Here is a 27,443-nt window from a genome sequence, read left to right as displayed (position 1 = left end):
GACACAACATGTCAATGCTGTCATAACTCCACATTACCCTGAAACATTGTGTAAATGAGCCTTGTTCATATGAAATTCAGTCATTTCTTTATTCCGGTTAGTCAAGACGGAAACACAAAAACGCAAACGAGCCTGGTCCAGGTCCGCGGTGGGCGGCGGCCATGTTTGTTTACGTTCAAAGTCCTGTTCTCCCGTCATTTCCTGCGCCGCGATCCGCCGGGCTGGGTATCATACTACCAGGCAGCGCTGGCTCCATTCTGGATCTGGTTCCAGTCTCTTACTGCCTCTTCCTCAGTTTGACATTAAAACAGCCCCAGCAGGAGCTCGTCAGCTTCAGATAATTAGTGTTGCCTGTGAATATTCTCATTCATCCAGGTCATTGTAAGCTTTAGGGCCTTCAGTCGTTCTCAGCTGGACCTCGTCGGTTTGTCTTAGAAGACGTTTCCTCTCATCCGAGCAGGCTTCATCAGTTCATGCGCACCAGACCAGATAGGACAGCTGTAGTCCTGACGAGGTCCAGTTGGGAACGATTGAATGCCCTAAAGCATAACTAGCGTTAATTCAAAGTAACTTGGGGACAAATTAAACGTTTGCCCAGTTAACGTTCGCGCTGCAGTCGGCCAAAGATCATCCGTTGGCTGAAGATGCTTCACTCTGTGACGTCGCTGTAGGATCAGGAAGTGCTGCACGTTGATGACGAGACATGAGAGAGCAACAGATTCTGAACTAAATCTACTCTTTTGTTTCCTTCTGGAAAGAAGGTGTTCGCCGGGGCTGTCGACCAATATTCAAATCCAGTTTATTATGAGTAATAATAGTATTAATTATTTAAAAAAAGGCCTTACGTTCGATTCTGTAAAAAAAGAAAAGAAAGCCACAGTCACACATGCAGTCGAACATATCGAAGTCTCTCCTGTCAGACTGTCATGTGAAAATATGAAATATTCCGGCTCCACGCGTCGTTTGTCCCACTGTTTCTCTGACGTCCGCCCTCTCTCTCTCCTGATTGGCTGAATGAAGAGTTTATTTCTACCAAACCAGAGTTAGCGATGATTGTTGGAGCAGTGAAAGATGATGAAGAAGAAGAGGGGTTAGTTGAGTTTAGTTCTGTTTTAGCTGTGTTTGAATGATGGTAAAATAGTGTTTTTGTGAATGGAGTCTGGTGGCTTTGGCGAGATTAATATAACAGCTGTTAAATATCAGAGGTTTGACACCCAGCCCTGCCAACCACAGTGACAGCCGGCGGGGTTTTTCTTTTCGACCCGAGTTTCCTCCATGCCAAACATGTGAGACTGACATTAGCACTTAAAATGTGTACCCCCTCCCGCTGAACTCGCCTCCAGCAGAGCTGGCTAGGATGTAAATCTCAGTGAGGAAGTGATGAGCTGTGGCGTCTGATTGCAGCCTTTGAGGTAAACCCCGCCCACAGAACTGTAAAAGTTTGGATTTTGTCCTTTCCCGTAGCAGAAAATGTCGTGAGCTCGAGCACAAAGAGCTAAGCACAACGTCACCCGCCGCATAGCACTGAAAACATGTCATGGATGCAGTAAAAACAATGTGTTATTGTGGAATATTCTGCAGCACTGAGCTTTAGTACATGATTAGCCGGCTTAGTTGTTGTCGTGTGTTGCCATGCGCCCTTTGCACTAACTCTGCGACCACCTCTCGATCATGAAGCACCGTCTGGATCAGCAATGTGACATGCCCTTCAAGAGAAAAGACTATCCATCAGTTAGTCTGACACAAAGAGACATTTGAAGACGTCACAATGGACTTTTTCAGATCCAAAATGATTAATTCACCTGTTGATTGAGAAGATAATCAGCACGTTAATTGATGGATGGAAAATCACTGATGGACTTTCATTAAATCCCAAACGGGGGAGTTCATCACAGCAAGTCTCATTACTAACTTCCTGTCACGTCTTTTCAAAATGACAGCATTAACCTGGTGCACAGTTTGTCCAAACTTTCCCTGTTTCATGAATAAGAATCCTTTAAAAAGAGCAACTATTACTGACATTGTTGATTAATCTGCTGATTGTTCTCTCAGTTGTTGGAAAAGGTCACAGCGGTGAAGGTGACGTCTTCACGTGTCTTATTTTGTTCAACCAACAGTCGAAAAGCCAAAGATTTTCACTTCACTATCTCATAAGACAAATTATATTATAAATTATATTAAAGAGCTGGAACCAGACTGTGAAAACAACAAAAATGATCAAAGTAGTTTAGATAAATTTATCTAATCGTCCTTTCAGCTATAAAGGAAAGATAAAGGGAATTTAAGTAACTCACAGAGGTTTTAACCCTCTTTGTTAACCAGGAAGTGCTGGAGGAAGAGTGTTTCCTCATGAGTCAGTACTGAAAAAGGGCTTGTATCTGTCAGAACCTCCTCCTCTTCTTCTTCTCTGGAGGAGTTGTTTGACGCTCCGTCGTCATGGTAATGTCACATTGCTGACATCTGTTTTTCGCCTCTTCCGAACTGCCTCTCCCTCCTCGTGAGGGTGTCTTCTTCATCCTTGGTGCTACAAACGGCAGGGCTCGGCGCCGCCGTCGGCCTTCGCTGGTTTTCATCCTGTGACCGCAGATTTGTACAAAAACCCTTTTTTTGTCTTGTCGACGCTCGCACATCAAGGTGTGAATACAGTGTGTGTGTGTGTGCGTGTGTGTGTGCGTGTGTGTGTGTGCGTGTGCGTGCATGCTTTCCCTCCGTCCTGTGATAACGAGAGCTTCAGGCTGGTTAAAGGGACACTGAAACACGTTATGACTGTTAAACTATACCTGTTGCATGATGGGAAAGTGAGTTTAGGCGCTCTGCTGTGAGGTGAGTGCACCCTGGCTGCTAAAAGAAGCAGTTGTAATGCCAACCTGTCATTTTCCTCAGTGTGGTGAAGTGCCAGTGTAAGCAGGACTCGTTCCTCGTGATGGCGTCTCGTCTCCCTTTAACCGCCGAGCCTCAGCCCTTTTCAGACAGAACTGAAACAAATGAAAAGTTGCACTGTTAAAAGCTCAAACAACAGAAAGTCTTTGTGTGTTATGAATTTCTGGTTATATGCATCGAGAAAATACATTGACAGGTATTTATGAGTGATGTAACGTTGTGCTGTGTGTCAGAGACAGACCACGCGGCTCAGATTTATTTTTTATTGCTAAAATCTGGTCGGAATAATAATAATCCTTGTTGAGATTGTTCAGTACGACATTTAACAGTATGAATAAAGAGGGAAACGTCCTGTTACAGCAGAGTCGCAGACAGACTCATCAGGAGGGACAGTTTCAAGCAACATTTCACTTGATGGGCGACATCTAGAGCAACAGGAAGCACCTCAGTGACGTGGACTCGAGTCCTGGCTGCTCAGACTCTATTTCCTTCCTAAAGCCAACAATTAAAATGTTGTGAAAAAGTGCAGCGAATCAGCTGACAGCCTCCGATCACGTCGCAGGAGGTCAAAGTGTGTTTGTCAGACCTGCAGTCACACAAACAACAACTTGTTTAGGACTTGAAGGTTTACAACAAGAACGTGACGTGGCTCTTGCTGGTCTTGGCTTGTTGGGTGATTGATTGTCAGATTGAAGCATATTGAGGTTTTACTCCTGGACGATCAAACCAATGAGAGCAGCTCTGATCATCAGCAGGTGCACCTTCATCATCCTCACCTTCTGACTTGGTTTATGAGTTTGAGCTGTCAAAGTGACATTTTAACAGAATGTGTTTCAGAAACACCCAGAAGGCAGAGGAGATGTATCTCAGCCCCCAGTATCAAAGTGAAATGTTGCTTTCAGGGTCCTGTTGGAAATGTGAAACTTCAGAGTGAAACCTGAGGCGACACAGCAACTGGAAATAGGAAAGAGTTTGGAAAAGTTCTGGATATTAAAAGATGTAACACAGATCTAAAGGAGCTCAAGAAAGGCACTGGAGGAAGAGGAATCCCCAGTCTGAACCACTAACTGGGCCAACTGGACATGGCGATATTTCCTGTGGATACTGGTTGAAAGTTTGGGAAGGGGTTTGAAGTCCAGCAGCATTTGAAAACCACATCCTGAAAGACTTTGAGAAATCATAAATGGCATAAAACCTGTTTAACTGGGAGAACTGGGCGAACTGGGTTACCTGGGTGATGTTTTTTTTCTAACCCACTTCAGATGAAACCACGGCCACCCACGATGATGATGATGATGATGACAGCTGTGAAGCTGCGGCCACAGCACATCCCTTCAGCTGCAGTCATGCCAATGCTCGCCAGCTGATAAGGAATAAATTCATCAAACATGTTGCTATTGGGGCTATTTGATGTAATTGGTTTCCATGGGAACGCAGCTGACGAGTCAGACCAGCGAGGGGGTGTGGCCTGAACACACAAACCGGATGTGTGAAATTCTCCAAAGAAAGTGTGTGAAACGGTTTGAAACCAACCCTAAGCCCCAGTTCGGCTCAGTTTGGCTCCTCACCTGAACTAAATGTAGCTGCTGGACATGTCGAGTCCCAGTTTGACCCCCCACATAGGGTCCACCTGCAGAAAAGCCAGGACCTTTACCAACACTGTGAGAGCGAAGTTCTAAAAGAGTTTGTGAAATGGTTCTGGACTCGGGCGTAGAGGTGGAGGGGGAGGTGGAGGTGGAGGGGGAGGCGGTCGTAGGAATCTTTCACTGTGGAGCCGCGTTGCTCAAAAAAAAAAAAGTAAATAAATAACAGAAACGGGTCAGATAATCAAAGACTAATGGATCGGATTTCGGGTAGCAGTGCCTTAACCTTGAAGGATCAGACTCAATGACACAGCGTCCTCTGATGTCACTTCCTGTACTGGGTCTGTCTGTGCTGGTTAAAGGTGCCACATGCATCATCTTTAACTGCAGCTTCTCTCGTCTCGTCTCACTTTATGGTTTTACAAATAAATGTTTTATGATTCATTGAAGTTAAAATGAAGCTCAGAGCAGATTTAAGTTCAACCAGCTCACAAAAAGAGTTTTTATCAACCTGCTGACCTTGTGCAGGTTCACAGGAAGTAGACAAGAACAACATCAGGGACTGGCAGGCGTCCAGGTCAGGTGACCTGCAGAGGCGTGCTGTCATACTTTTGTTTTGAACTCATCCAGGAGGCTCCTTCTGTTCTGATTGGAGGGTCATTAGGTCACATGACACGTGACTGTCATGTGACCTAATGACCCTCAGGAGTTTCATGTGCAGAAGAAGATCCGAGTAACTGAAAGAAGTAAGAAAGAGGACAGGGAAGTGGAAAAACAGGGCGAGGAAGGTGAACAGACAGTTCAGGTGATGAGATGACGAGACGTTTGTGCATCGGAGCTGATCCTGGTCAAGCACTGCGGTCATTGTGATGGCGGTGATGGTGATGGTGATGGTGGTGGTGGTGAACTCCCAGTCTAAACTGAAAGTAGCCCTGTTTCCTGTCAGAGACCCACGTAGAGATTTTAGAAGTCACTTACTTTCATTTTTCCAGCTGATTTAAGGTGTTTGAAGTCCTAAAAATTCAAGAAAAAGGAGGAGAAGTGTGCATGTTTAGCCCTGAGCGAAGCCTTCCAGGCACTGCTGTCTCTCAGGCTCAGGGTCTCTGGGTAACGCAGTCCTTCACAGCCCGGGGACGGGAACCTGAGTGGGATTCTGACATCAAACAGCAACATTTAGAGCTTCATGCTGCCGATTTCTGTTCGCTGCAGTGGAGAACTGATATCAAGTTGTTTGCCATCAATGTTTTTGCTAAATTCAGTGAGTTTCTCTTCTTTTTAATTTATTGTTGGTCTTTTGTTGTTGGTGTTGACTTCATTTCATACAGTTGTACAGCTTGTTGATGTGCAGATTTTATTATTATTATTACTGTTGCTATGAAGATCTTTTAAACTTCCTTCCACTTGTGGAGGACGCTGATGGCTTCCTGCATGGTTTTCCTGTGACTGTTTGTCTGGTTTTGTATATTATTAACTTTAAAACGTTGATTTTCTTCCCCTGTATCCTGCTGGCTTTTATATTGTTTTGCACTTTGCTCTTCTGATTAGATGTTTAAGGTCTGGAGGTCGACATCAGTCCAAAAATGAACCTTACCCTGTTCGCCCGTTGGTTTGGAAACCACAATAATCAGTGAAATGCACCTTTACGTTACCTGTGTTTACCTGTGTGAGTTTTTGCTGCGGCCCCGCCCTGTTTTTCTGGAGGCTGTTTGTTTGTTTGTTTGTTGTGAAGAGGAACAGAAAAGTGACGAAGGACAGAAGCCAGACTCAGAACATTAATGTGAATCTATTTTCCTACACTGACTGACTGGAATAAAGGAAGTGACGTTCACTGTCAGCTGCTGCTTTCCCTCCATCTTTCTCTCTTTTCCTGCTTGTGTCCTCATTCCCTTTTCTTTCTGTCCTTTCTCCTTTTCTATCTCTACCCTTTCTTTCTTTCCCTTTTCTCGTTTCTTCCTTTGTCAAGTTTTCCTTTCCTTCATTTCCATCCTGTTTCATTTCCTTCTGTCACTTCCTTTCCTTGTCCTCTTTTCCTTCTCTTCTCTCCCTTTCCTTCCTTTTTTCTGTCTCTTTCTTGCTCCTTTTGTTTCTCTTTTCCTCTCTCTCTTGCTGTCATTTTCCTTTCTTTCCATTTTCTTTTTTCTGTTCTCTTGCTTCCCTTCTTTTGTTCCTGTCCTTGTTTTGATATTCTTCCTTTCCTTTTCCTCTTTTTCGTCTCATCCTTTTCTTCCTTGTGTTTCCTGTCATTTCTTTGCTCATTTTCCTTTTTTCTTTTGTATTCTTCTCCCTCCTTTCTCGTCCTGTTGTTCCCCCTGTCGGCCGCTGGGAGGCGCTGTATCATCTCAGTCAGTAGAAGCAGATGGTTCCGCTCTGTGTTACAGATCAGCAGCTGGAGGTGATAATAAATAAGGCGCCCAAGAAATATACAGATAAAGATGCCTAACCTGTAATATAGACAAGTCATATATATATAATATATATGAGTAATAATACGTTATAGAAATTGTTAATGTTATGAAGTGTACAATTACTAATATTTAGAAATTAGAATATCTTCATTAGTTGAGGTTCAAATGAAACTGAAGAAGAATTAAACATTTAGAAATCCACATGGTGAAATAATAAAGTAATAACAATAAAAATGAAGATGGAACTCCAGAAAGAGAAAATAATTTGAAGGAAGCGTCGTTTGGATTTTAAGCCCTGAAAAGAGTTGAAGTCGTTCAAAGTGAAGTTTGTCTTCAGGAAATCATTCAGATAAAGAAGCGAGTGGGAGGACGAGCTGAGTATTTTGGTCCAAACGGAAACAGAACCAAAACCAGAGGCTGCATCGATGCAAGCGGACTGGAACCGGAACTGATGCAGGGTCACCTTCAAAATAAAAGTCTGTGAACGGTTCAAATATAGCTCAGCATCTTACATACAAGTTATCCTACCTACTGTTGGCTCCTCTGAAGAGGCTGTCAATTCCAACAGCAGCAACAAAACAAACATCAACATCATTTGATTCATTGTTTCCTGTTAATTTCTTTAATTGATGTTTTTAATCACAGCAATTTTCCTCTTTTTGTGTGATGTGAAGAAAAATTAAGTGACGTCATGTTGACGCATACCAGCAGCGCATTTGTCTGGTTATGTTATGATTCATTTCTGAATATACTTTGCATACAGAATGTATTAAAATTCACATTTACTTACATAGAAGACTGAGGAATCTTAACTTTACCTTACCGTTAGCTTTGCAAACACACACACAAGTTTTATATATATAACGACTGATTGATATGCTGATTGTTGTCTTGATTAATCATCATTAATCAATCAGCGAATGTCTGGTATTTCTGTCAAGTGACTTATCAATTAATCCACTAATCATTTCAGCCAGTCTAATGTCTTCACATCGTTTTATTAGATGAGATAAGACTTTATTGATCTCACGATGCAGAAAATGATATTTGATTATCAATAAGTTTAGTCACACATTGTAAAGCAGCAAATCCTCACATCTCTGCAAAAATTTCAACTAACGTGACACGTTCTTTCAGTCTATACAGACATTTCTCTCGTGGAAAAAAACAACAGAAATACTTTCACAATACTTTCGGCGTTAATTATGCTTTTATTATGTAGACGTTGCCGGACGTATCGGTCGTGTCGTAGTGCGGCTGTCTTGACGGATGTTGCGTCACTGCTGCTTTAAAGCGGAGTCGAGCCGATCCGAGCAGAGTCAGGCCACGAAACCCGGACCAGATGGACCATCTCAGAACCTGAGAACTCGGACTAAAAACAGGACTGAAAAACGGATCAAATCCTGGATTCAAGACCTCGTTTTCACCCGGAAACCCCCGGGACAAAAAACGGATAAAAGCCCGTATCGTTGGCCGGTTAAAACGGAGTGAAGACGCTTCAGTAACGGTAAGTCCCTTCCTCCTCCGGCGGGGGTTGTCTCCTCGTTTTTCTTTGCTTTTCCTCCGTCTGTTCGTCTGTTTTTACACCGTTTAGCTAGCCGTTAGCCGCCCATGTTGTCCGGGTGTTCCGGTGTGAAAGCCCCGGGCTGCGGGCCTGCTGCAGCCCGGCTCCCTTCCTCCGGTTTGTTTTCATCAGGAGGGAGCGGCTCTGCTCCTCCTGCCGCCGCCTGTGAATCCTGTCCGGCTCACATCTGTAGTCCTCTGAACCTGGCAGCTAGCGTCCAGTTCGGCCCTGGTTTTAGCTCCTGTAGTTTCGCAGCTGTCTTAGTTTTACCGGAATAGTCAGATTTTAAAGGTGCGTTTGAGCCCGATGGTCGCGTGAATGCGGCTGTGACCCCTTCACTGTCACTGCGGTCTGAAAACCAGCAACACTCACTAACACATCCCGTCCTGTAGCTCTGCAGCTCTTCTGTTTATGAACTCCAAAAACATGTTTTATTCTTCAGATATTCACGTTTCATTCATGCAGTTTGACTGTAAATGTTATGTAACATCTGAAATCTTCTCCACACAACCTTTGACATCTAAGTGCTGAATTTTAGCTCGTTTTTGTTGAGAATAGTCGTATGACCAACATCCAGATCCTGAAAGAGTTGGAATTGCTCCAGTTTGAACAGCGGATCTTAAACTCACCATATTCACAGTAAACAAGGCAAAAACACACAAAGACACGAGACTTTTCACAAACACGTGACACGTTCAAGCTCAGAGTCGTTTAGGTGTGACGACATTTATTAATAAATACATAATCTCGTATCAGTGTGGAAATAATAATCAAAGTCTTCAACCTGTTTATGGTGTGCAGTTTATAGACGTGTGTGTGTGTGTGTGTGTGTGTGTGTGTGTGTGTGTGTCTCAGCCAGTCGTGATGTTATGATGGTAAACTTCACACTTTGCCCTGAACTGCACACGTCAAACACAGTCAGGACTGAAGCTGCGTTCACTGACACTCTGTTCAAATCAGCTTCTCTTGTCCTTTACTTCGTTCAGGTGAGAGACACTAAATGATTCACCTGAAAACATTTTCGTACAAACATTTATTGTCTTTATTTTGTGAAATAGTAATAAGGAATTTGTTCTTTGAAATACACTTAACGTTGATCGATTTCAGCAGCTGTTCTTCACTGCAGCGTTAGCCTCGCGCCAACGCCACTGTTCGCTAACTATGGTTTGATCTTCACTAAATTGGCTCACAAACTAGTTCTTATGCAGAGATTAGTTGTTCTAAATATTCACAGCCACCAACTGCAGCTGTAACTGTCGTGTAGCTAACCGAACCAACTGACAACGCTAACGTTAGCATGCTAATATCTGACCCGTTCAGAGTAAAGAGGTAATCTGGAGTCCAGTCGACAGATCTGACCTGAAACTTGATCAATGCTGTTTAATAATGATTCAATCTGGAAGACTTTTAATCTCATTCCACTAAAACAACACAACAAACCTCAAATTACCAAACATTATGCTAATAACATTTGACTAAATGAGTGAATAACGTCAGTTAGCTTAGCATAATCAGCTATGTCCCTCTCATTCTGAACTGTATGAACACTACTAACTGTGAAACACTCAGATTTCTCCATGTATGCAGACAGAAACCAAACAAACATCCACATTTACAAAGATTTAGCTTTTAGCTGTAATGTTCTGCTAACTCGTGATGCTACAGCGGCTTCCTGTTTACATAGCTGACTGCTGTTGATTGGACAGAGCTACAGCTGTTTCCTAGCAACAGATTGACACATCACTAAAGTCTTAACGAGCTGAGACGTTTGCAGAGTTTTAATGATGAGACCTGCTTCAGTGAATCAGTCGTTGGAAACTGGTCATTAAACACTGAAACTGAGGACAGACTTCATGTTCAACTACAGCTCCCAGCATTCACAGCTCTCAGCTACAGTCTGCCACCATGGTAACAAACATGAAACTTCATCAGTGTTTAATGTCTGAAGGGAGAAATGATGATGATGAAGCGATGAAGGCAGATCAGGAACACACAATCATCTTTCTGGAATCTGTGTGTGTGTGTGTGTGTGTGTGTGTGTGTGTGTGAAGCTGGCCCTCCACCCACGCCACACATCTGGAAACCATCACACACACACACACTGTGTGATGACATCACACTCGGCCTCACTTCTTCATGTGTGTCACATGAAGCTGCTGCTGATGTCATCAGGATGTTTTTAATGTCAGAAACAGATTTATGATCTGACGTCGAGTGTTTGATGTTCACTCATCAGTGTTGGAATGTTATTACTCACATAACTGTAATTTACTTGAGTATTTTAATGTTTTACTCCATTACATTTGTCTGACAGCTGTAGTTACTCTTCAGATTCTTTCCTGAGAGACGGAGAAACACTGACAGGAACATTTTACTTTAACTACTTTAATAATACTCACGTACTTTTACTTCAGTGAGGTTTTGAATGCAGGACTTGTGCGTGTAGTGGAGTATTTTCAGGGTGGTGTTAGTACTTTTCCTGCTGTGAGGATGTGACCACGTCTTCAGCTGCTCGGCTGAAATGTGAACAGCATGTTTTTGGGTGGAACTCTTCAGTCTGCAGGAAACGCTTCCAGCCCGTTCACATCGATTGAACTTTAACAGGAAGTGTCGTCTCTTAAAGCAGAATGTGTCGCTTCAGGCTGACCTCAGACCAGCGTGCACACAGCGTTAGGTGAGGTGCAGGTGAGATGATGATGATGATGATGATGATGATAAGACAACACCTTGGAGTCAGTTTGCTTATTTTTGTTCTGTAAAATGTCAACACAGCAGCAGGTGAGTGAGGAGGCATCGTCACGGTAACCAAATCCTTTCAGAGGCATCGTCCCAGAAACAGTGTCAGGAGGTCAGAGAGAAACCGGATCGGCTGCCAGTCGGTGAGCTGAGAGCGATGAAAGCATCGTCTTCACTCTGCACTGAGATGATGATGATGATGATCATCATCATCATCACCTGCGTCACTCACACTGATGTCACAAACACAACGCGTCCCTCTGAGCCCCCCCCCGTCAGACCTCCTGTCGGCTGCACACAGACGATGGCGTTCAGACTCGTCACGGTGTTTCTATGAGCAGACCGTGTGGAGGAAGCTCTGTGATTGGTCAGGTATAATCCACTTCCTGCTCAGCTGTGATGATGACGACAGGTTGGCGTGCAGGCGGGAGGACATTACATAACACACACACAGAGATGCGTGGGTGGGGGTGAAGTCACATGAACATGCAAACACAGATCCCAGATCATCTCAGATTCCACACAGTCTGTGTGCTGTTTGTGTGTGTGATGCATGAACTGATCCCTGACCAGCTGAACGTTTCCTCTCTCTGCAGGTCTGCTTCTCCAACATGGCCGACGCCGAGGTCTCCTTGCCCCCGGCGCAGCGGCAGCTCCACCTTAGCCCCGCCCACTCAGCCCCACCCCCTCCGCCGGCCTCCTCCTCCCCCACCACCTTCTCCTGCCCCTCCTCCCCCTCCAGTGCCTCCTCTTCCTCCTCCTCTTCATCCTCTTCCTCTTGTTCTGAGAGCTCCTCTGACTGCCCTGCCCACCATCACCACCACCATCATCATCATCACCACCACCACCATCACCCCCGCCCCCAGCTGCAGCTGCCCCCGCCCTCCCACAGCGAGCAGCCGTCCTCCCCCAGTGCCAGCCCCCGCAGCTCGAGCCCCAGCGGGAGCATCGACAGCACCGGCAGCCTCGGCAGCAGCGCCAGCGAGGGCATCGGCAGCAGCGGCACGTCGTGCGGCGGCGAGCCGCGAGGCCCCAGCCCCCCGCTGGATGTCATCTCGGAAGACGCCATGGAGATGGACCTGGGGGTCGAGCAAGGTGACCGGGACAGAGGGTTTTAGGGTTTTTCTTGACTATGATACGATGTCCCTTCAGTGGTCTCGCGTGAGACGATGGTTCATTAGACTAAATGTTTCTGGGCCACAGTCAGTTCTAAACGAAGCGCTCACATTTTTCTGACATCTGTTTCAAATGTTACTACAGTTTATCACAAAATGTTTGGAAGTCTTCACGCAACGTTTTGGAAAATCCATTTAGTCCAAAGCCAGGAGTTCGGTACCAGAGCAGGTGCTGTAGACCTGAATCCAAGTCTTCCCTCACTGGATGTGGGTCACACAAAAGAGGTTCCTAGACCTGGTGCAGGCATGTCAAACTGGTTCCATTAAGGGCCGTGTGGCTGCAGGTTTAGTTCCAACCAAGGAGAAGCACACCTGGCTGGAATCAATTAATCAGATGATCTCAGTCTTCGGCTGATAACTAATGATCCCTTGATGTTGATTGGTTGGCCTGGTGTGCTCCTCCTTGGTTGGAACAAAAACCTGCAGCCACACGGCCCTTTATGGAATCAGTTTGACGTGCCTGACCTGGTACTTAACCCACATGAACCACGAACCACTCAAACCCTGCCACAAGGTCCTTGCAGTCAGATCCCACACCAGGCCGTGGTTCCAGGAGGGGATGGGGGGCTTAATCTCAAAGAGCTCGATTAAAGGATGAGATTGAAAAGCTGTTAAGGACGTGATGTGAGGGGTCTGATGGGGGTAATAAACTCATTTTGGGTTAAGTGATTGAAAACTGTTTACAGTGCTACATAATAATGTTCCATTTCTGACCACACTGTCAGCGTTTCTATTGGCCGAACAGAGAAAGGTGACCTCTGACCTCTGGCTGGAACGAGTCCATGACACACTTGTAGGACAGAGGTGTTCAGTGGCCATACCTTTAGTCTGGCCCCTCATCAGGGACTAGTCTTTCTTGGGGGACCTTAGCCACAGCTATTGCCAGTGTTTTTGCTTTTACAGATTTAATGGTTGCGACCAATCTGACCCCTGCTTGTTTCCTGCCTCCAGTGATCGACCCGGAAGTGGCCTTAAAGGCTTGCCAGGAGGTTCTTCTCAAGGTCAAGCTGCAGAACAGGGAAGTGCCTGAACACCAGCAGCAGGATGAACGGCCCCAGCAGCAGCAGCAACACACAGACTCAGAGTTCTCCGGTCCACAGTGGCACATCAGCCCAGAAACCAGCTCCATCAAAGAAGAAGATGAGGATGAAGAGGAGGGGACTTCTGCGAAGGATGGAGAAAAACAAGGCGGTACTCCCAAGCAAGATCCACATCCTTCAGCCTGGCCGGAGTCTTCTTTGCTGCCGTCGTCATCGTCTAAACAGTCGTGGCTGCTGCGCCTGTTTGAGTCCAAGCTGTTTGACGTCTCCATGGCGATCTCCTATCTGTACAAATCAAAGGAGCCCGGGGTGCAGGCGTACATCGGGAACCGCCTCTTCAGCTTCCTCGACGGCGAGGTGGACTTCTACCTGCCACAGCTGCTCAACATGTATGTGCACATGGACACCGAGGTGGGAGACGCCATCAGACCTTACCTGGTGAGTCCACAGACACCTGGTCGGTAAGACAGCAGGTTTAATGCTCAGCAGCTGATTGTGGATCATTAATTTCTGTCTGGTTCTGACTGAACGGATCATTTCACTGATTCATGTTAGCCAGCTAACAATTGTACAGCTAATTAGTTTAGTAGTTTCATAGTAAAAGAAGCTAATATTAGCATGTTAATAGCTAAACCCCATCCATCTTTTTACCGCCCCTCTTGAAAGTGCCACTTCGCACCAGATTTAGGAAACCAGGTCCCCATTCTTCAGTCTAAACACGGAGGGTGGCTCCTGGTGGTCTGTCCCTTAAAACAAACATGAAGCCACCCCTGTGCAGAGTTCTGGTGCATCGTCCATCAGCTGGAAGTCAGTCGTGGGGCTTTGGCGTGCTGACTCATGTTACAAAAACTGGAGCCTGGTACGTGGCTTGTCTCCGGTGTCTCTGAAGCTGGTGCGAGAGGTGAAGCAGTACCAGCTGGGTACAGTTGGACTCCCCTGTAATAACAGCTGAACAGACGGGTATCAGTTGGTTCATGAAGACCAAAGAATTATTTTCAGCTGGCCTCTAGACCCTGACCCTGACCCTGAACCTGGTGTCAGAGGGTGGAGGAGTTTTGCGGTTGCCATGTCCCCCAGCCCTCTTTGAAAGCATACCTAACAAGCTAAACATGAAGTATTTCTGACATTTGATGTAGTTTCTCTGTGTGTCTCAGATCCACCGCTGCAGAGGAAGTATAACCTTCTCTCTGCTGACGGCGTGGCTGTTGGGCGCTTACTCCTCCGACATGCACATCTCCACCCAGCGTCACTCCAGGGGCACCAAACTGCGGAAACTCATCCTGTCGGACGAACTCAAGCCTCCCGCGAGTTCGGCCGATGCTCCCAGACCAGTTTCGGCCTCCGTGTCCGACGGCCCGGCGTCCTCGCCGTCCCGCCGCCGCTGTCACCGGAGGCACAACAGCAGCAACGCGGAGTCCTCCTCCGCGCCCTCCGCCGCTGGCCCGGACCCGGACGGCCCGGTACCGGGGGAGGCGGAGGTGTTCGTCTCCCCGTCCAGGAGGACCCACCAGAGATCGAAGTCAGACGCCACCACGGCAAGCGGCGGACCCGGCTCTGGCCTGCGACGCACAGGAAGTAACCCAAAAGTGGAAGCTGTCCACGAGGAGGTACGAACCGCTCTCTGTTTTATTACTTGTTATGTCATGTTGTTGTGACACAGAAAAGGAGAGAGGGAGTTCGTAAAGGATTTAGTTTTGGTAGTTTTGGATGGATTTATCTGGTAACGTTCTTCATCTGTTTAGTCCTGAGAGTTAATCTCCTCATCGTCTTTGTCTCTGCTGCTTGTTGTCGCCTGCTGTACCGTTTAGGAAGAAAGGAAACTGGTGTGGGAATTTCAAAATAAACTACATCTTATAGACGATGTTTTGCTAATGTTAGCATGCTAATATGAGCGGAGAGGAAGAGCAGGAAGCGTCTGCGAGCTACTGAACCCCAAATTCTCCTGATGGGGTGTGTGTGTGTGTGTGTGTTGTGTGTGTGTGTGTTGTGTGTGTGTTGTGTGTGTTGTGTGTGGTGTGTGTGTGTTGTGTGTGTTGTGTGTGTGTTGTGTGTGTGTGTTGTGTGTGTTGTGTGTGTGCTGTGTGTGTTGTGTGTGTTGTGTGTGTGTGTGTGTGTTGTGTGTGTTGTGTGTGTGTGTGTGTGTTGTGTGTGTGTGTGTGTTGTGTGTGTGTGTGTTGTGTGTGTGTTGTGTGTGTGTTGTGTGTGTGCGTGTGTGTGTGTTGAACTCTGTTGTCACGTTCTTGGCCGGCTGTTCGGTCACATGCAGACCGAGGCTCTCCACTGGCTGGAGGCCAGATGCAGAGTGCGACGTGATTGGCTGAGAGCCACAAACACACAAAGAGAAAACTCTGAATCATTTTCCCTCAAAAGAAAAACCCGACGATTAAATCGAGGAGAGAGAAACGTGTCGGTCTGGTGTTTGGATCATCATATTTTCCACATAGTTTTATTTGAAGTGAAGTCAGAGATCCTGGAAAAACTGAATCGCTCATCGGAGAGGACAATAAAACCGGCTGCTGAACTTCTGACCTCCTGATAAAGAAAATCTCTGCGAGCGTGAAACAAACTGCAGCGTTTCTGTAAAGTTCACGACTGATAACAGAGAAATATGAAATCTAGTTTTCATTCATTCATCTCAGCAGCTTTTATCCAAAACGTGTGAAGAAAACCGATAAAGTGAAAAAAGACTGAAGCCCTGAAGATTGAGATGTTTGAGCAGAGTGATACTGATGCTATTTATCAGCTCGGGGTGATCACATGATCAATCACATGTTGATCACATGATCAGTCACATGTTGATCACATGATCAGTCACATGTTGATCACATGATCAGTCACATGTGCTCACAGCATTTAGCCCGTGCTATCAATCGTTCATCACAAAAACGTTAATGCTCTCCTAAAGCTGTTACTTTAATTATAGCATGAAGCTAATATCCTCTAACCGTACCAGCATGCTAACAGCAGGCTAGCTGCATGCTAACAGCAGGCTAGCTGCATGCTAACAGCAGGCTAGCTGGAGGCTAAAAAAAATACAGGCGGCTGTACGGCTTTATGGAGGGTTTTGTGTGGGAGGCCAAACAGAAGAGAGCTGCAGTAGTCTTAATATGGGACAGGACAGAGCCCTGGGGGACACCTGTGGGGGACACCTGTGGGGGACACCTGTGGGGGACACCTGTGGTGACGGGGGCTGGATGGGAGGTGAATGATTTTAACTGAATGAGTGAAACCAGTTGAGAGGTGTGTTGGTGATGAAGGCCACACTCGGCTCAGCAGCAAGGAGGGATCAGCGATTTTAAGAAGGGGGGGGGGGGGTGAAACCAGACGGGATGAAGATCTGTTGACACGTAGAAAGTCAGAAGAAGAGAAACCTGCTGCAGAGAGAAAACCGATATCTGACTCCTCTGTGTCCTGGTGGAGGGTTACCGCGGAGACCGAGGGGAGGAGGTGACGGGGAGGACAGGAAGTGAAGAGGAGGAGGAGGAGGAGGAGGGTTGGTCTGCAGCCAGAGACTGCAGATACTGACAACAACACAGTTTATGTAACCGAGAGACGCAGAGACAATTCCAGATATTTCAGATTTCGATCTAACAGAAAGTGAAATAAAATAATCAGAAAGTAGAAACGTTTCATCAGGGGGGGGTCAGGAAATATCGTTTTTAATTCATTGATGCGTTCGAGTGTTTCTGCTGTCGCTTCACATATTTCTACATGAACACGGCAACAGGAAGCCGAGCGACAGATCAAATATTTTCACTTTACTTAAAGACGAGAAAAGCATCAAAACTCAGATTTTTCCTCCCAAAATGACTGAAACAGTTTTATTTTCTGCCAATCGATCAATCGATCAATCGATTCATGAACGACGTTTCTTTCCTCTGACTCGTCTGACTGAAGCTTCATCAGTAAACCGTCTGTCTTTAATACTGAGTTTAATCTGGAGTTCCTCAAACTCCTGATTAAACTCAGTATTAAACTGCAGATTAAAGTTAAACTCTCAGACTCAGCTGGATCTAAACTGTGGATTCTGTTTGTTTCTGGAGTTTCGGGGATTCGTGCTTCAGAATCTGGGTCACATAAACCTCTTTCCTGTCTTTGATTCTTTCCCAAAACATCTCTGAAACGTTTCCATGTGTCGGCAGGCGGAGCTGAGCCCGACCCCCCCCCCCTCAGACCTGGTTCTGGACGGGGAGGGACCGGGGGCCTCTGGAGGAGGATTTAAACCACGTGAGCAGCTCAGTCATGTGACGCCTGTTTTCACTGAGACCCGACAGAAACGAGACGTTTTCTTTCCTCCGAACTAAAAAACAAGTTTCCGTTTCCGTCTGGACTCGTTTACGTTAACGCTGACCAACAACGTGTAACACAAAGAGAAACTGACACCAGAGGACGAGCTTCACTGAAACATGACTGACAGACAGGAAGGTAAACAGACAGTCCTGATGAAGATCACCACAGTCTTCCTCTGCCAGCTTCAGGTGTTTTTGTTGTTATTTGTTGTCATGTTGTTTGTTTATCTGTTTTTCTGTGTGGGCGTGGTTTAATGTGGCTTCATTTAAAACGTTGAGGCGTGACAGGGTTCAGGTTCAGGTTCAGGTTCAGGAGGAACACTAATGGATGGTGACAGTCTGAGGTGGACTCAGTCTCCCTCTGCTGGACAAACAGCTGAACTGCACGTGTCACTTCTCAGTCAGCTCGTTCCGACTCTTCTTGATTCTCACATTGAAACGTTTGGTGTTTCTGCAGATTTTAGGATTCATCTCTTGTTTGCCGTCTTTTCTGTTCGACACTCGATTTTCCAAAGGTTCACGGTGTTTCTCTTCGGATCAGCTGATTGTTGCTTGTGGATGTTTGATCGAGTGTTTTTCTGATTCCAGCCGGAGCGTCTCCGTCCTCAGAGGGAGTTCGTAAAGTCTCTGCTCTGCATCGGGAAGCGTTTGGCCACCTTGCCCACCAAAGAGCAGAAGACCCAGCGGCTGATCTCAGAACTGTCGCTGCTCAACCACAAGCTGCCGGCGCGAGTGTGGCTGCCGACCGCCGAGCACCAGCACCACGTCTGCAGGATCCCCCACACACAGGCTGTGGTGCTCAACTCCAAAGACAAGGTAACACACACACACACACACACCTGATGAGGTAACACACACACCTGACACACCTGACGAGGTAGCACACACACCTGACACACCTGACGACGTAACACACATGTGACTTAGAGGAACAGTGATGCGTTCAGTGACGTCCAGTTATTCTCATGTTTCATAGAAATCAGTTTCATGTCTGTGTCTATCATATGATTAGCCTAGCTTAGCACAAAGACTGTAAACAGTTGCTAAGCTCCATTGAAAATTCACTCTCCAACAAGTCTGTCTGTAATCACGTCTGCAGACAGTAACCCTCCTCCTCCTCTCTCCTCTTCCTCCTCAGGCTCCATACATCATCTACGTGGAGGTTTTGGAGTGCGAGAGCTTCGAGACGTCTCCAGTTCCCGTTCGGATCCCGGAAACGAGGATCCGGTCTGCTCGCTCCGCAGAGAACCTGGACTGCGGCGGTGGCTTCGCCGCGGCTAATGCCAACGCTAACAGCGGGATGACGTTGGAGCACAGAGCGGGAAGTTTCTCCACCGTCCCGAACTATGACAACGACGACGAGGCGTGGGCCACCGACGACATCGGACAGCTGCAGGTGGAGGTAAGACGGAGAGCAAAAGTCTTCAAAAAGTTCTTCTTCTGTGGTTCCAGAAACTGAATTTATTCTAAGAAACATTTGTGTGTGTGTGTGTGTGTGTGTGTGTCAGGCAGAGGCTCAGACCAGCAGCAGTGATAACATCAGTCAGTTTTCAGTCGACAGCATCACAAGTCTGGAGAGCAAAGAGCCAGTTTTCATCGCCGCCGGAGACATCAGGTGCACGCACACACACACACACACACACACACACGTGAAGCTCAGCAGTCCGTCTCTGGTTCTAACGCCGCGCTTCCTGTCGGCTCTCGCGCTGTTTCGGTTCTCCAGACGTCGGCTGTCGGAGAACCTCGCTCACACTCCGACCTCGTTCAGGAGAGACCCCGAGGACCCGTCGGCCGTGGCCCTCAAAGAACCCTGGGAGGAGAAAGTCAGGTGAGTGTCAGGTGACGACCTCCAGCCGTCTGTCAGCCGCTGCTGCTCCACCTTCACTCCTCTGACTCCACCTGTGTGCAGGCGGATCAGAGAAGCTTCTCCCTACGGTCACCTGCCGAACTGGAGGCTGCTGTCGGTCATCGTGAAGTGTGGAGACGACCTGAGACAGGAGCTGCTGGCCTATCAGGTGCTCCGACAGCTGCAGGTACTGACACACCTGGAATATATTAGAAGGAGGTTTTCTCCTTTTTAACACATCTTATTGTCTCATTTTGCTCCATAATAAATCTAAGTGTGACGTGTCAGTGTGAAAAGTGCATCAGTCCTGCGGCGCAGTGAAACCTGCGGCGCAGCGACCCTGCAGCGCAGCGATGGTTGCGGCGCAGCGATGGTTGCGGCGCAGCGGCCCTGCGGCGCAGCGATGGTTGCGGCGCAGCGGCCCTGCGGCGCAGCGATGGTTGCGGCGCAGCGTTCCTGCTGTGAACCTGCAGTCGAGTGATGGTTGTTTGACGGGTTTGTGTTCTGCAGTCCATCTGGCAGCAGGAGCGAGTTCCTCTCTGGATCAAACCCTACAAGATCCTGGTGATGTCATCAGACAGCGGCATGATCGAACCCGTCCTCAACGCCGTCTCTCTGCACCAGGTACTGCAACACAAGCAGTATGCACAGTACTAATACCACACTGTACAAATACTCTACTGCAAGTACTAGTCCTGCTTTGAAAATGTTACCTGAGTAAAAGTGTTGAGAGCTGTAAAACGTCCCGGTGGCTGTTCTCCTGTTCTACTGTTCTGTTCTCCTGTTCTCCTGTTCTATTCTTCTACTGTTCTGCTGTTCTACTGTTCTCCTGTTCTACTGTTCTGTTCTTCTACTGTTCTCCTGTTCTATCTGTTCTCCTGTTCTATCTGTTCTCTCTGATCTCATCAGATTACTGTGACTCAGTCGTTCATGTCAAAGCAGGATTTTACTGTTGGAGCTGGTTGAGCTTCATTTGAACTAATGATTCTTTTCATTCTGGATCAATCAGCTGATTATTTCCTCCATTAATCGATCGATCGGTTTGGAATCGTCGTGAAAACAGTTTGTTTCTGTCCGTCAGGTGCGTAAACAGAGTCAGCTGTCTCTGCTCGACTACTTCCTGCAGGAACACGGCAGCTTCACCACCGAAGCTTTCCTCACGGCTCAGAGGAACTTCGTCCAGAGCTGCGCCGGGTACAGTCTGATCTGTTACCTGCTGCAGGTGAAAGACAGGTGAGACACGCACGCTTCCCCTGCCTCCAGCCTTTGTGCTAAGCTAGGCTAACAGAACCGCAGCTATATCTGACATGATGGTGATCCCTGCAGGCACAACGGGAACATCCTGCTGGACTCTGAAGGTCACATCATCCACATCGACTTCGGCTTCATCCTCTCCAGCTCGCCTCGGAACCTCGGCTTCGAGACGTCCGCCTTCAAACTCACCTCGGAGTTCGTGGACGTGAGTAAACGAGTCGGCCGTCAGTCTGTGTGGGGCTGTTGGTGGTGGTGGTGGTGATGATGATGATGATGTGTGTGTGTGTCAGGTGATGGGCGGTCTGGACGGCGACATGTTTATCTACTACAAGATGTTGATGCTTCAGGGTCTGATCGCTGCCAGGAAGCACATGGAGAAGGTTCTGCAGATCGTGGAGATCATGCAACAAGGTAACACCGTGCTGGAAAGTAACTAAGTACATTTACTCAAGTACTGTACTTCAAGTACAAATTTAAGGTACTTCTACTTTACTTGAGTATTTCTTTTTTTTTTTCCAAATATTTTTATTGAAAACAAGTAAAATACTTTCAATCACAAAATTACACTTTACCTTGTTTTGTTTTGTTTTGTAACTAAATATATGCATATATGCACACATATGCACGCACATACATATACAAACAAAAAAAACATTAAATGAAAAAGCACTCTCTAAACAGAGTGTGGAAAAAAATGAACAAACTACATCCACCCACCCCACCCCACCTCAGCTCACCACGACCAGTACCTGCTAATGGTTACTGGAATATAATTAAATGCAAAAACAACAGGCACACATTCAATCGGACAGTACCTCTAAATTTGTGAAATACGAAATAAAGGGTTGCCATTTAAAGAAAAACTTGTCAGTACAACCCCTCAGCGTGTATTTAATTTTCTCAAGTTTTAAAAAAAACATGGTGTCAGTAAGCCAGCGGGAAATGGAAGGGCATTTAGGAGTATTTCTATTTTATGCTATTTTCTACTTCTACTCCACTAAACCTCAGAGGTACTTTTTACACCATTACATCTGTCTGACAGCTTTAGTTACTCTTCAGATTCCTTCCTGTCCAGTGGAAAGCTCGTATCTCCAGATGTGTTGAATGTTTGTGATGAACTGAAGGATGAAGTTTTCCTTCATGTCTTCTTCAGCTCAATAAACTGTTTAAAAGCCTCTTGGATCAGCTGAAAATGCTTCGTCACAGAGCTGAAAACAGGCTGTTTGTCTGAGATACGAGGTTCTCACAGGACAAACACGTGATGATCTTATAGAATATGAAGCATCGCTGCAGATTAAACCAGCCGACAGGATATAAAGTAGTTCAAACATCCACATTAATGCAGCAGGAATATTAATCCACAAACATCAGACATGAAACACTGACAGGAACATTTACTGATACACCAACACTCTTTGAGTACTTTAAGTACTTTAACTACATGATACTCTGTGTGAGGTTACTGCAGGGCCTCTGACGCCCCCTCCCCTGTTCCCTCCTCCAGGGTCTCACCTGCCCTGCTTCCACGGCTCCAGCACCATCCGAGGCCTGAAGGAGCGTTTCCACATGTCTCTGACGGAGGAGCAGCTGCAGCTGCTGGTGGAGCAGCTGGTGGACGGATCCATGCGCTCCATCACCACCAAACTCTACGACTCCTTCCAGTACGTCACCAACGGCATCATGTGACCGGAGCCCGACGGGCTCAGCCAATCGCAGCGCTGGAGGAATTCGGTGGATGGGATTGGTCGCTAACCTCCGCTCTGTTTTCATCTCGTCCATCTGAAGTTTCTGAGTGTTTTGAATCTGAGGATCAGCTGATTGAACGTCACGTGAGCTCCGATGTGTCGTGCTGCGTTCACAGGCGGCTGGGAAAGCAGACTTTTCCAGCCGCCTGGAACAGAAACACTAAACGGGCCGAAAGCATCAGAGTTCAGACGCAGCTCACCTGAGCTCAGCTGACCTGCTCACCTGAGCGAGAAGCGTCCTCGCTGAGCGCCTGCAGGGCTCCTCCCACTGTTGGATCAGGTTTGATCACCGATTAATGAATTTGCTTCTTTATTGATTCTGCACATCAGACGAAAACACGTGAAGGCGTCGCTTCGGTTTCTGGGAACCTGAGACGAACGTTTGTTATTCATTTGGACATTTTATCGACCAAACGATTCGTCAGTTAGAAACCGACAGCAGAGCTTTGGTGGTTTCACCACAGATCTGCAGTAATTCATGTTTTTATGGGACGTTTAACGGTCAGATACGACCTGATGTGGCCTCGCAGTCATCGGTCACAGTCCTTAATTGTCTCTTCGTCTGCAGTACCGTTGAGAAAAAACATTCTGGCTTTGTTCAGTTTCTCCTCTGCTGATGAGTTTTATCACATCCGATCTGATTCCAGATTTCATCATTTCCGTCTGCAGCTCCGTGAAACAATCATCATCAGAGGACGACATTTCAAGTGAAGCCTGTTCAGTGGTGAAAAATCACTGTTTTAAGGTCGATTTGTTTTATTTTTCCTGATGGAAGTCGATGATTCGTTCAATGACGGTCAGAAAAGCGAACATCCGCCGCTGTGACCCGCCGGCGGGTTCTGACGGTGCAGAACAGATTCTGTGACTGTGACACGAGGCGTCACGTTCTTACAAGTTCAGTTTACATTTGAAACGTTGGGATCATCTCGTGCTTTTTGGCTAAAAAAAGGAATCGGTCGTGAGTTAGCTGATTTTGTAATGAACGGGTTTATTGAATCCTCAGAAGGACGTAAACCATCAACCTTCCTGTTTCAGATCTCACATATCTGAATGACTTAGTTCTGAGTCTAAAACAACGGCGAGCTGGTCTGCAGCACAGAGACTGAACATGTCTGAAACATGTTCAGTTTATCCCAGAGGCTGATTAGGAAATATTAGCAGAAAGCTAAACCTCCGTTAGCCTCTGCTGTCCCTTTTCATGCAAACATAGAATACCAGCATGCAGGTATTAGCATGTCAGCCCGCTAAGCGTGAGCACGCATGCTAACGTCGATTCGCTAAATGCTGGACTGTCTCCCTGGTCACGTGAGCCAAAGCGTTCGTCGACAGTCGTGTCTGGTTTTTTTTCTACAAACTCGAACAGAACTTTCACTTCCTGGTTTGGTGAGTCAGTTTGTTTTTTCACACGCCGCTAATTCAGCCTAACGAGCAAAATATAATTGGCTAAACATCGACGCCATGATGTCAGACAGTAGCGTTTGAACATGCTAACATTAGCATGCTTCTGACTGTCATGGTTTTGTTTCTGAGTGTTTTCCTGTGGAGTTGAACTTGATTGGACCTCCTGTGTTAATTGTTATTTCGAGGTTTATTTATTGCCGCCTTCCTAAAGTCTCTCATATTTGAAGGTTTTTGATTCTCAAACAGGCTGAAACTTTTGCGTCTGGTGAAAAAAGTTTAATCAGTTTGTTAAACCTGCGTTTCTGTCGCTGACTAACTGTAACGTTCGATGTTTTATTGTCGTCTTGGTTAAAGAAACGTCTGCGCTGAATTTCAGAAGAAGCTTCTGTGTCACTTCCTGTTGTTTCTGTCAGCACTCACTACACAACGTGTTAAAGATGCTAATGCTAACGAACCCGCCAACATTTCTCAGCAGACCGGTTCACCTGAACTGTTTTTTCACTCCACCTTACTTGAACGCTCTCCTCCCTCTTTGAGCCAAAATGGCGTCCGAGTGGTGAAAAGACTTGTTTGCTAAAGGTTCATGCAAGAACCTCATCGTCCGCGTTCCACTAACTGTACATGCGCGTAGAACTCTGAACTGAATTCAGGGGTTAGTTATGTGTCTGTTAACTCCCATATTTAACGAGCGCTCAATATTCTTCCTCCCTGATTGGCCGCAGGATACGTTCCCGCCAATCAGGAGAGGCGGCTCTGCAGATTGGCTAAATGAGAGCGAGAGACTTTATTTCTGTTTTACAGGAAGTTTATTTTCTTCATGAGATCCGTGATGATCACTTTCCTGAATATGTGAATGTTTTCAGAATAACAGTCCGCTAACGAAACGTTTCCCTCGTCTGTACTGAACACTGACGCTGGTAACTGTCGGTGGCTTTATTCCAGTGTGTCAACACAAAAACACTGTTTACATTAAAATACTGCGTTAGAGCCTTTCAGGTGATGATAGCACACTAGCTAATGAATCCAGTAGACAGCAACACTAGCTAGTGCTAACAGAACTCTTTGACTTGTTAGCTACAGTTTGCTCCTCTTCTCTAAATACAACCACAGGTACAGTCCATGTCCGTGTGCTCTGTGGTTATAACTACAGGCCAGAAACATGAGAGAATTTGCAACAGCTAGCTAATAATTAGCTAACTAGCCTGCTACCTGTTGTATTTAATGACACATGAACGTCAGAAGGTACCATACTCACATTTACACAAAATAAGAACTGAAGCTGACAAACTAACAGCAGACTGAAGAAATACCGCAGAAACATACTTGGCTAGCTAGCGTTTTAGCCGAGTCATGGTCAGGCTAACAAACAGCCGCTGATTCTTCTGCCATTTGTACGAGCTCTTTTTCCTGTTAGATTTCAGAAAGTGACTGAATTTTGGACACAGTTAGCAGAGGCAGTCTGTTTTAAACGAGGTGTAAAGCACTGTACGGGTGCTGTAGCTTAGCCTGCCGGCTAACTAGACACCATCATACAAGAGCAGTGATCAAATCCATGAGTTCACTATCATGACTTATTTTCAGTCAGTATACTCAGACTGCTGTTTCTTGTTAGCCATTAGCTTGATTGAGCTAAAATCATGACTAGCTTGTCACAAATTCTCTAAATTCTCCACACTGTAATGTAATGGGGTTTTTTGTCTGGCAAGCATTATTTTAGTCTTTATCTATATTCTATTTTTTTGTTTGTGTTTAATGTTAGAAATCAATGTCATTAACTGCAACAAGAGGAACAACCAGTTAGCTAACTGAGGAGCTAAGGCCTGTAGCTAACAAGCACAAAAGTGAAGTAAAACTGCACAGACTAGCTAGCTAGCTCAGTTACTCAGCTTCTAGCTAGCTGATGACAGACCTGAACTCTCTATAACACTAATGAGCAGATCTACAGTGATCGAAATTCAGTTTGTTGTAACTTCAGTTTACATTTGGGTCATTTTTAATCCCACTTTTATTTCCTGTTCTTGAATGTTAACGCATCATTAACTGCAACAGGAGCAACAAATCACACAACGAGCTGAAACAAACTTTTCTTATACTAACGGTAGAACTGTAAACTACAACAGCTGCTGCTCACTGGAATAAAGCCCATAATAAATGTTACTGTCATGTGATTAACATCTGTACTGTTGTTCGGAGAGTTTTTTGTATTCTGACCACTATTGAAGGAGAAGCACAGCTCTGTTATCGTCTGCTAACTGTTAGCCTGCTACTTTATATGACATAAAGTTTACCAGAGAAGCAGTTTAAATAACAAATACTCCTTCCTGTTCTTTCTTTCCATTTGTGAATATGTACGTATGTAAATGAAGTGATGAGAAAAATCGATGCCTTGAGACGTACAGAAGGTACAAACTCTTATCAATGCAACAGGACCTGAGAAGTGCTTTTATATCTGACGTTTGACCGCTTCAGGGACGAGTTTCAACACTTCAGTGTCTTCCTCTCCTACGTCAGCCATCGTCGTCACATTTAAACCGTAGATCCGTTCATGACAGCTGAATTGACTTTAAAGTGTTAATTTCAAGCATCACGGGTGACTCTTGATGTCGTCACTGTTTCTTTGTTTTCTGCTGTTAAACGTTAATTACACACCCTGAAGATAAACTTTAAATTATAGCTGCTGAAACTGTCGTTTTTCTGGTGAAGTTGAAGAGGAAGACGGTGTGTTGAAACTCGTCCGTGCTACTAAAAACCTTTCATTGCCTTCTTTCTTCCTTCCATCAGCTCAAACACATTCAAGGAATTCAATGTGAAACCTCTTAAAGTGCATTTATCCTGAATGAAAACGTTGTCTGTGGTTTGTGAAGCTTCCTCCGACTCAGCTGCTGTAACCGTTCAGCCGTTTGAGTTACTGTTCAAATGCTAACGATGCTAACTTCATACGAGAGTTTTATTTTTCACTGCGTGAACAAAAACCACGGAAACACTTGTTTCACGTGTTTTTTAGAAACGGCATCATCTCATAACAAAGCTTCAGGCAGGAAAACGCTTCACGTCACGTCACCTGGCCGCCACAGGTGGAGGCGCGTCACTCTTTTCAAAAGTCCATCTGTCATTTTAAGGTCCAAACCTCCAGGACCTGGACTTCGCTGCTGGTCTCAGGTCTGATTTAACGTTAGTGCTACGTTTGATCAAAACTTAAACCGAGCTGCGTGTTCAATCCCCCAACAAGCGAGGGGTTTGAAGTCAAACGTGCGGAGACGTTACCTGGTAATTATTACGCAGGTAATTAGATTACATAGTTACTAAAGTTCTTTTAACGACAAATATCTTCATTCATAAATCTGATCTATTTTCAGTCTGCTGAGATGAAATGAATAAAAAACCTCTCGGCCAAACACCAATCGCAGAATCAGGACCTTCATGACTGACGCCGCTCGCGGTCGGGAGGTGACCAGCTGATCGTCTCTGGAGTTAACGCAGCTTCACGTCTTTCATGTTGGACGAGTTTCTCCATCTGAACGTTTC

At 46.0% G+C, this 27,443-nt stretch overlaps 2 protein-coding genes across 2 annotated transcripts in view; both read left to right on the top strand.

Annotated features, from left to right (window-relative positions):
- rfx5 (regulatory factor X, 5) overlaps nucleotides 1–3,090 on the top strand; it is an 11,041-nt gene extending 7,951 nt beyond the window's left edge. The window contains exon 11 of the mRNA XM_041954746.1: nucleotides 1–3,090. This exon is cut by the window's left edge and continues 2,038 nt beyond it. The gene's annotated coding sequence lies outside the window, so the exon portion shown is untranslated.
- A 5,062-nt stretch (nucleotides 3,091–8,152) lies between these two features.
- LOC121619125 (phosphatidylinositol 4-kinase beta-like) lies at nucleotides 8,153–26,749 on the top strand. Its single transcript, XM_041954742.1, has 14 exons — nucleotides 8,153–8,375; nucleotides 11,765–12,263; nucleotides 13,295–13,821; nucleotides 14,538–14,990; nucleotides 18,261–18,488; nucleotides 18,811–19,074; nucleotides 19,181–19,287; nucleotides 19,396–19,500; nucleotides 19,582–19,705; nucleotides 20,029–20,142; nucleotides 20,600–20,751; nucleotides 20,845–20,977; nucleotides 21,063–21,183; nucleotides 22,277–26,749. Exons 2-14 carry the CDS (start codon nucleotides 11,780–11,782, stop codon nucleotides 22,456–22,458), a joined length of 2,994 nt encoding a protein of 997 aa, XP_041810676.1. The 5' UTR covers nucleotides 8,153–8,375; nucleotides 11,765–11,779; the 3' UTR covers nucleotides 22,459–26,749.
- The last annotated feature ends 694 nt before the right edge of the window (nucleotides 26,750–27,443 follow it).

This window comes from Chelmon rostratus, chromosome 16, assembly GCF_017976325.1.
Source record: "Chelmon rostratus isolate fCheRos1 chromosome 16, fCheRos1.pri, whole genome shotgun sequence".
In the NCBI taxonomy this organism is placed as follows: domain Eukaryota; kingdom Metazoa; phylum Chordata; class Actinopteri; order Chaetodontiformes; family Chaetodontidae; genus Chelmon; species Chelmon rostratus.
The sequence above is the reverse complement of the archived record's forward strand: the minus strand, read 5'-3'. Positions and strand labels throughout refer to the sequence as shown.

Coding starts and splice junctions, on each gene's coding strand:
- LOC121619125 (XM_041954742.1), top strand. CDS start 11,780: ATGGCCGACGCCGAGGTCTCCTTGCCCCCGGCGCAGCGGCAGCTCCAC. Junction 19,075..19,180: donor TCGGACAGCTGCAGGTGGAG/GTAAGACGGAGA, acceptor TGTGTGTGTCAG/GCAGAGGCTCAGACCAGCAG. Junction 19,288..19,395: donor ATCGCCGCCGGAGACATCAG/GTGCACGCACAC, acceptor TCGGTTCTCCAG/ACGTCGGCTGTCGGAGAACC.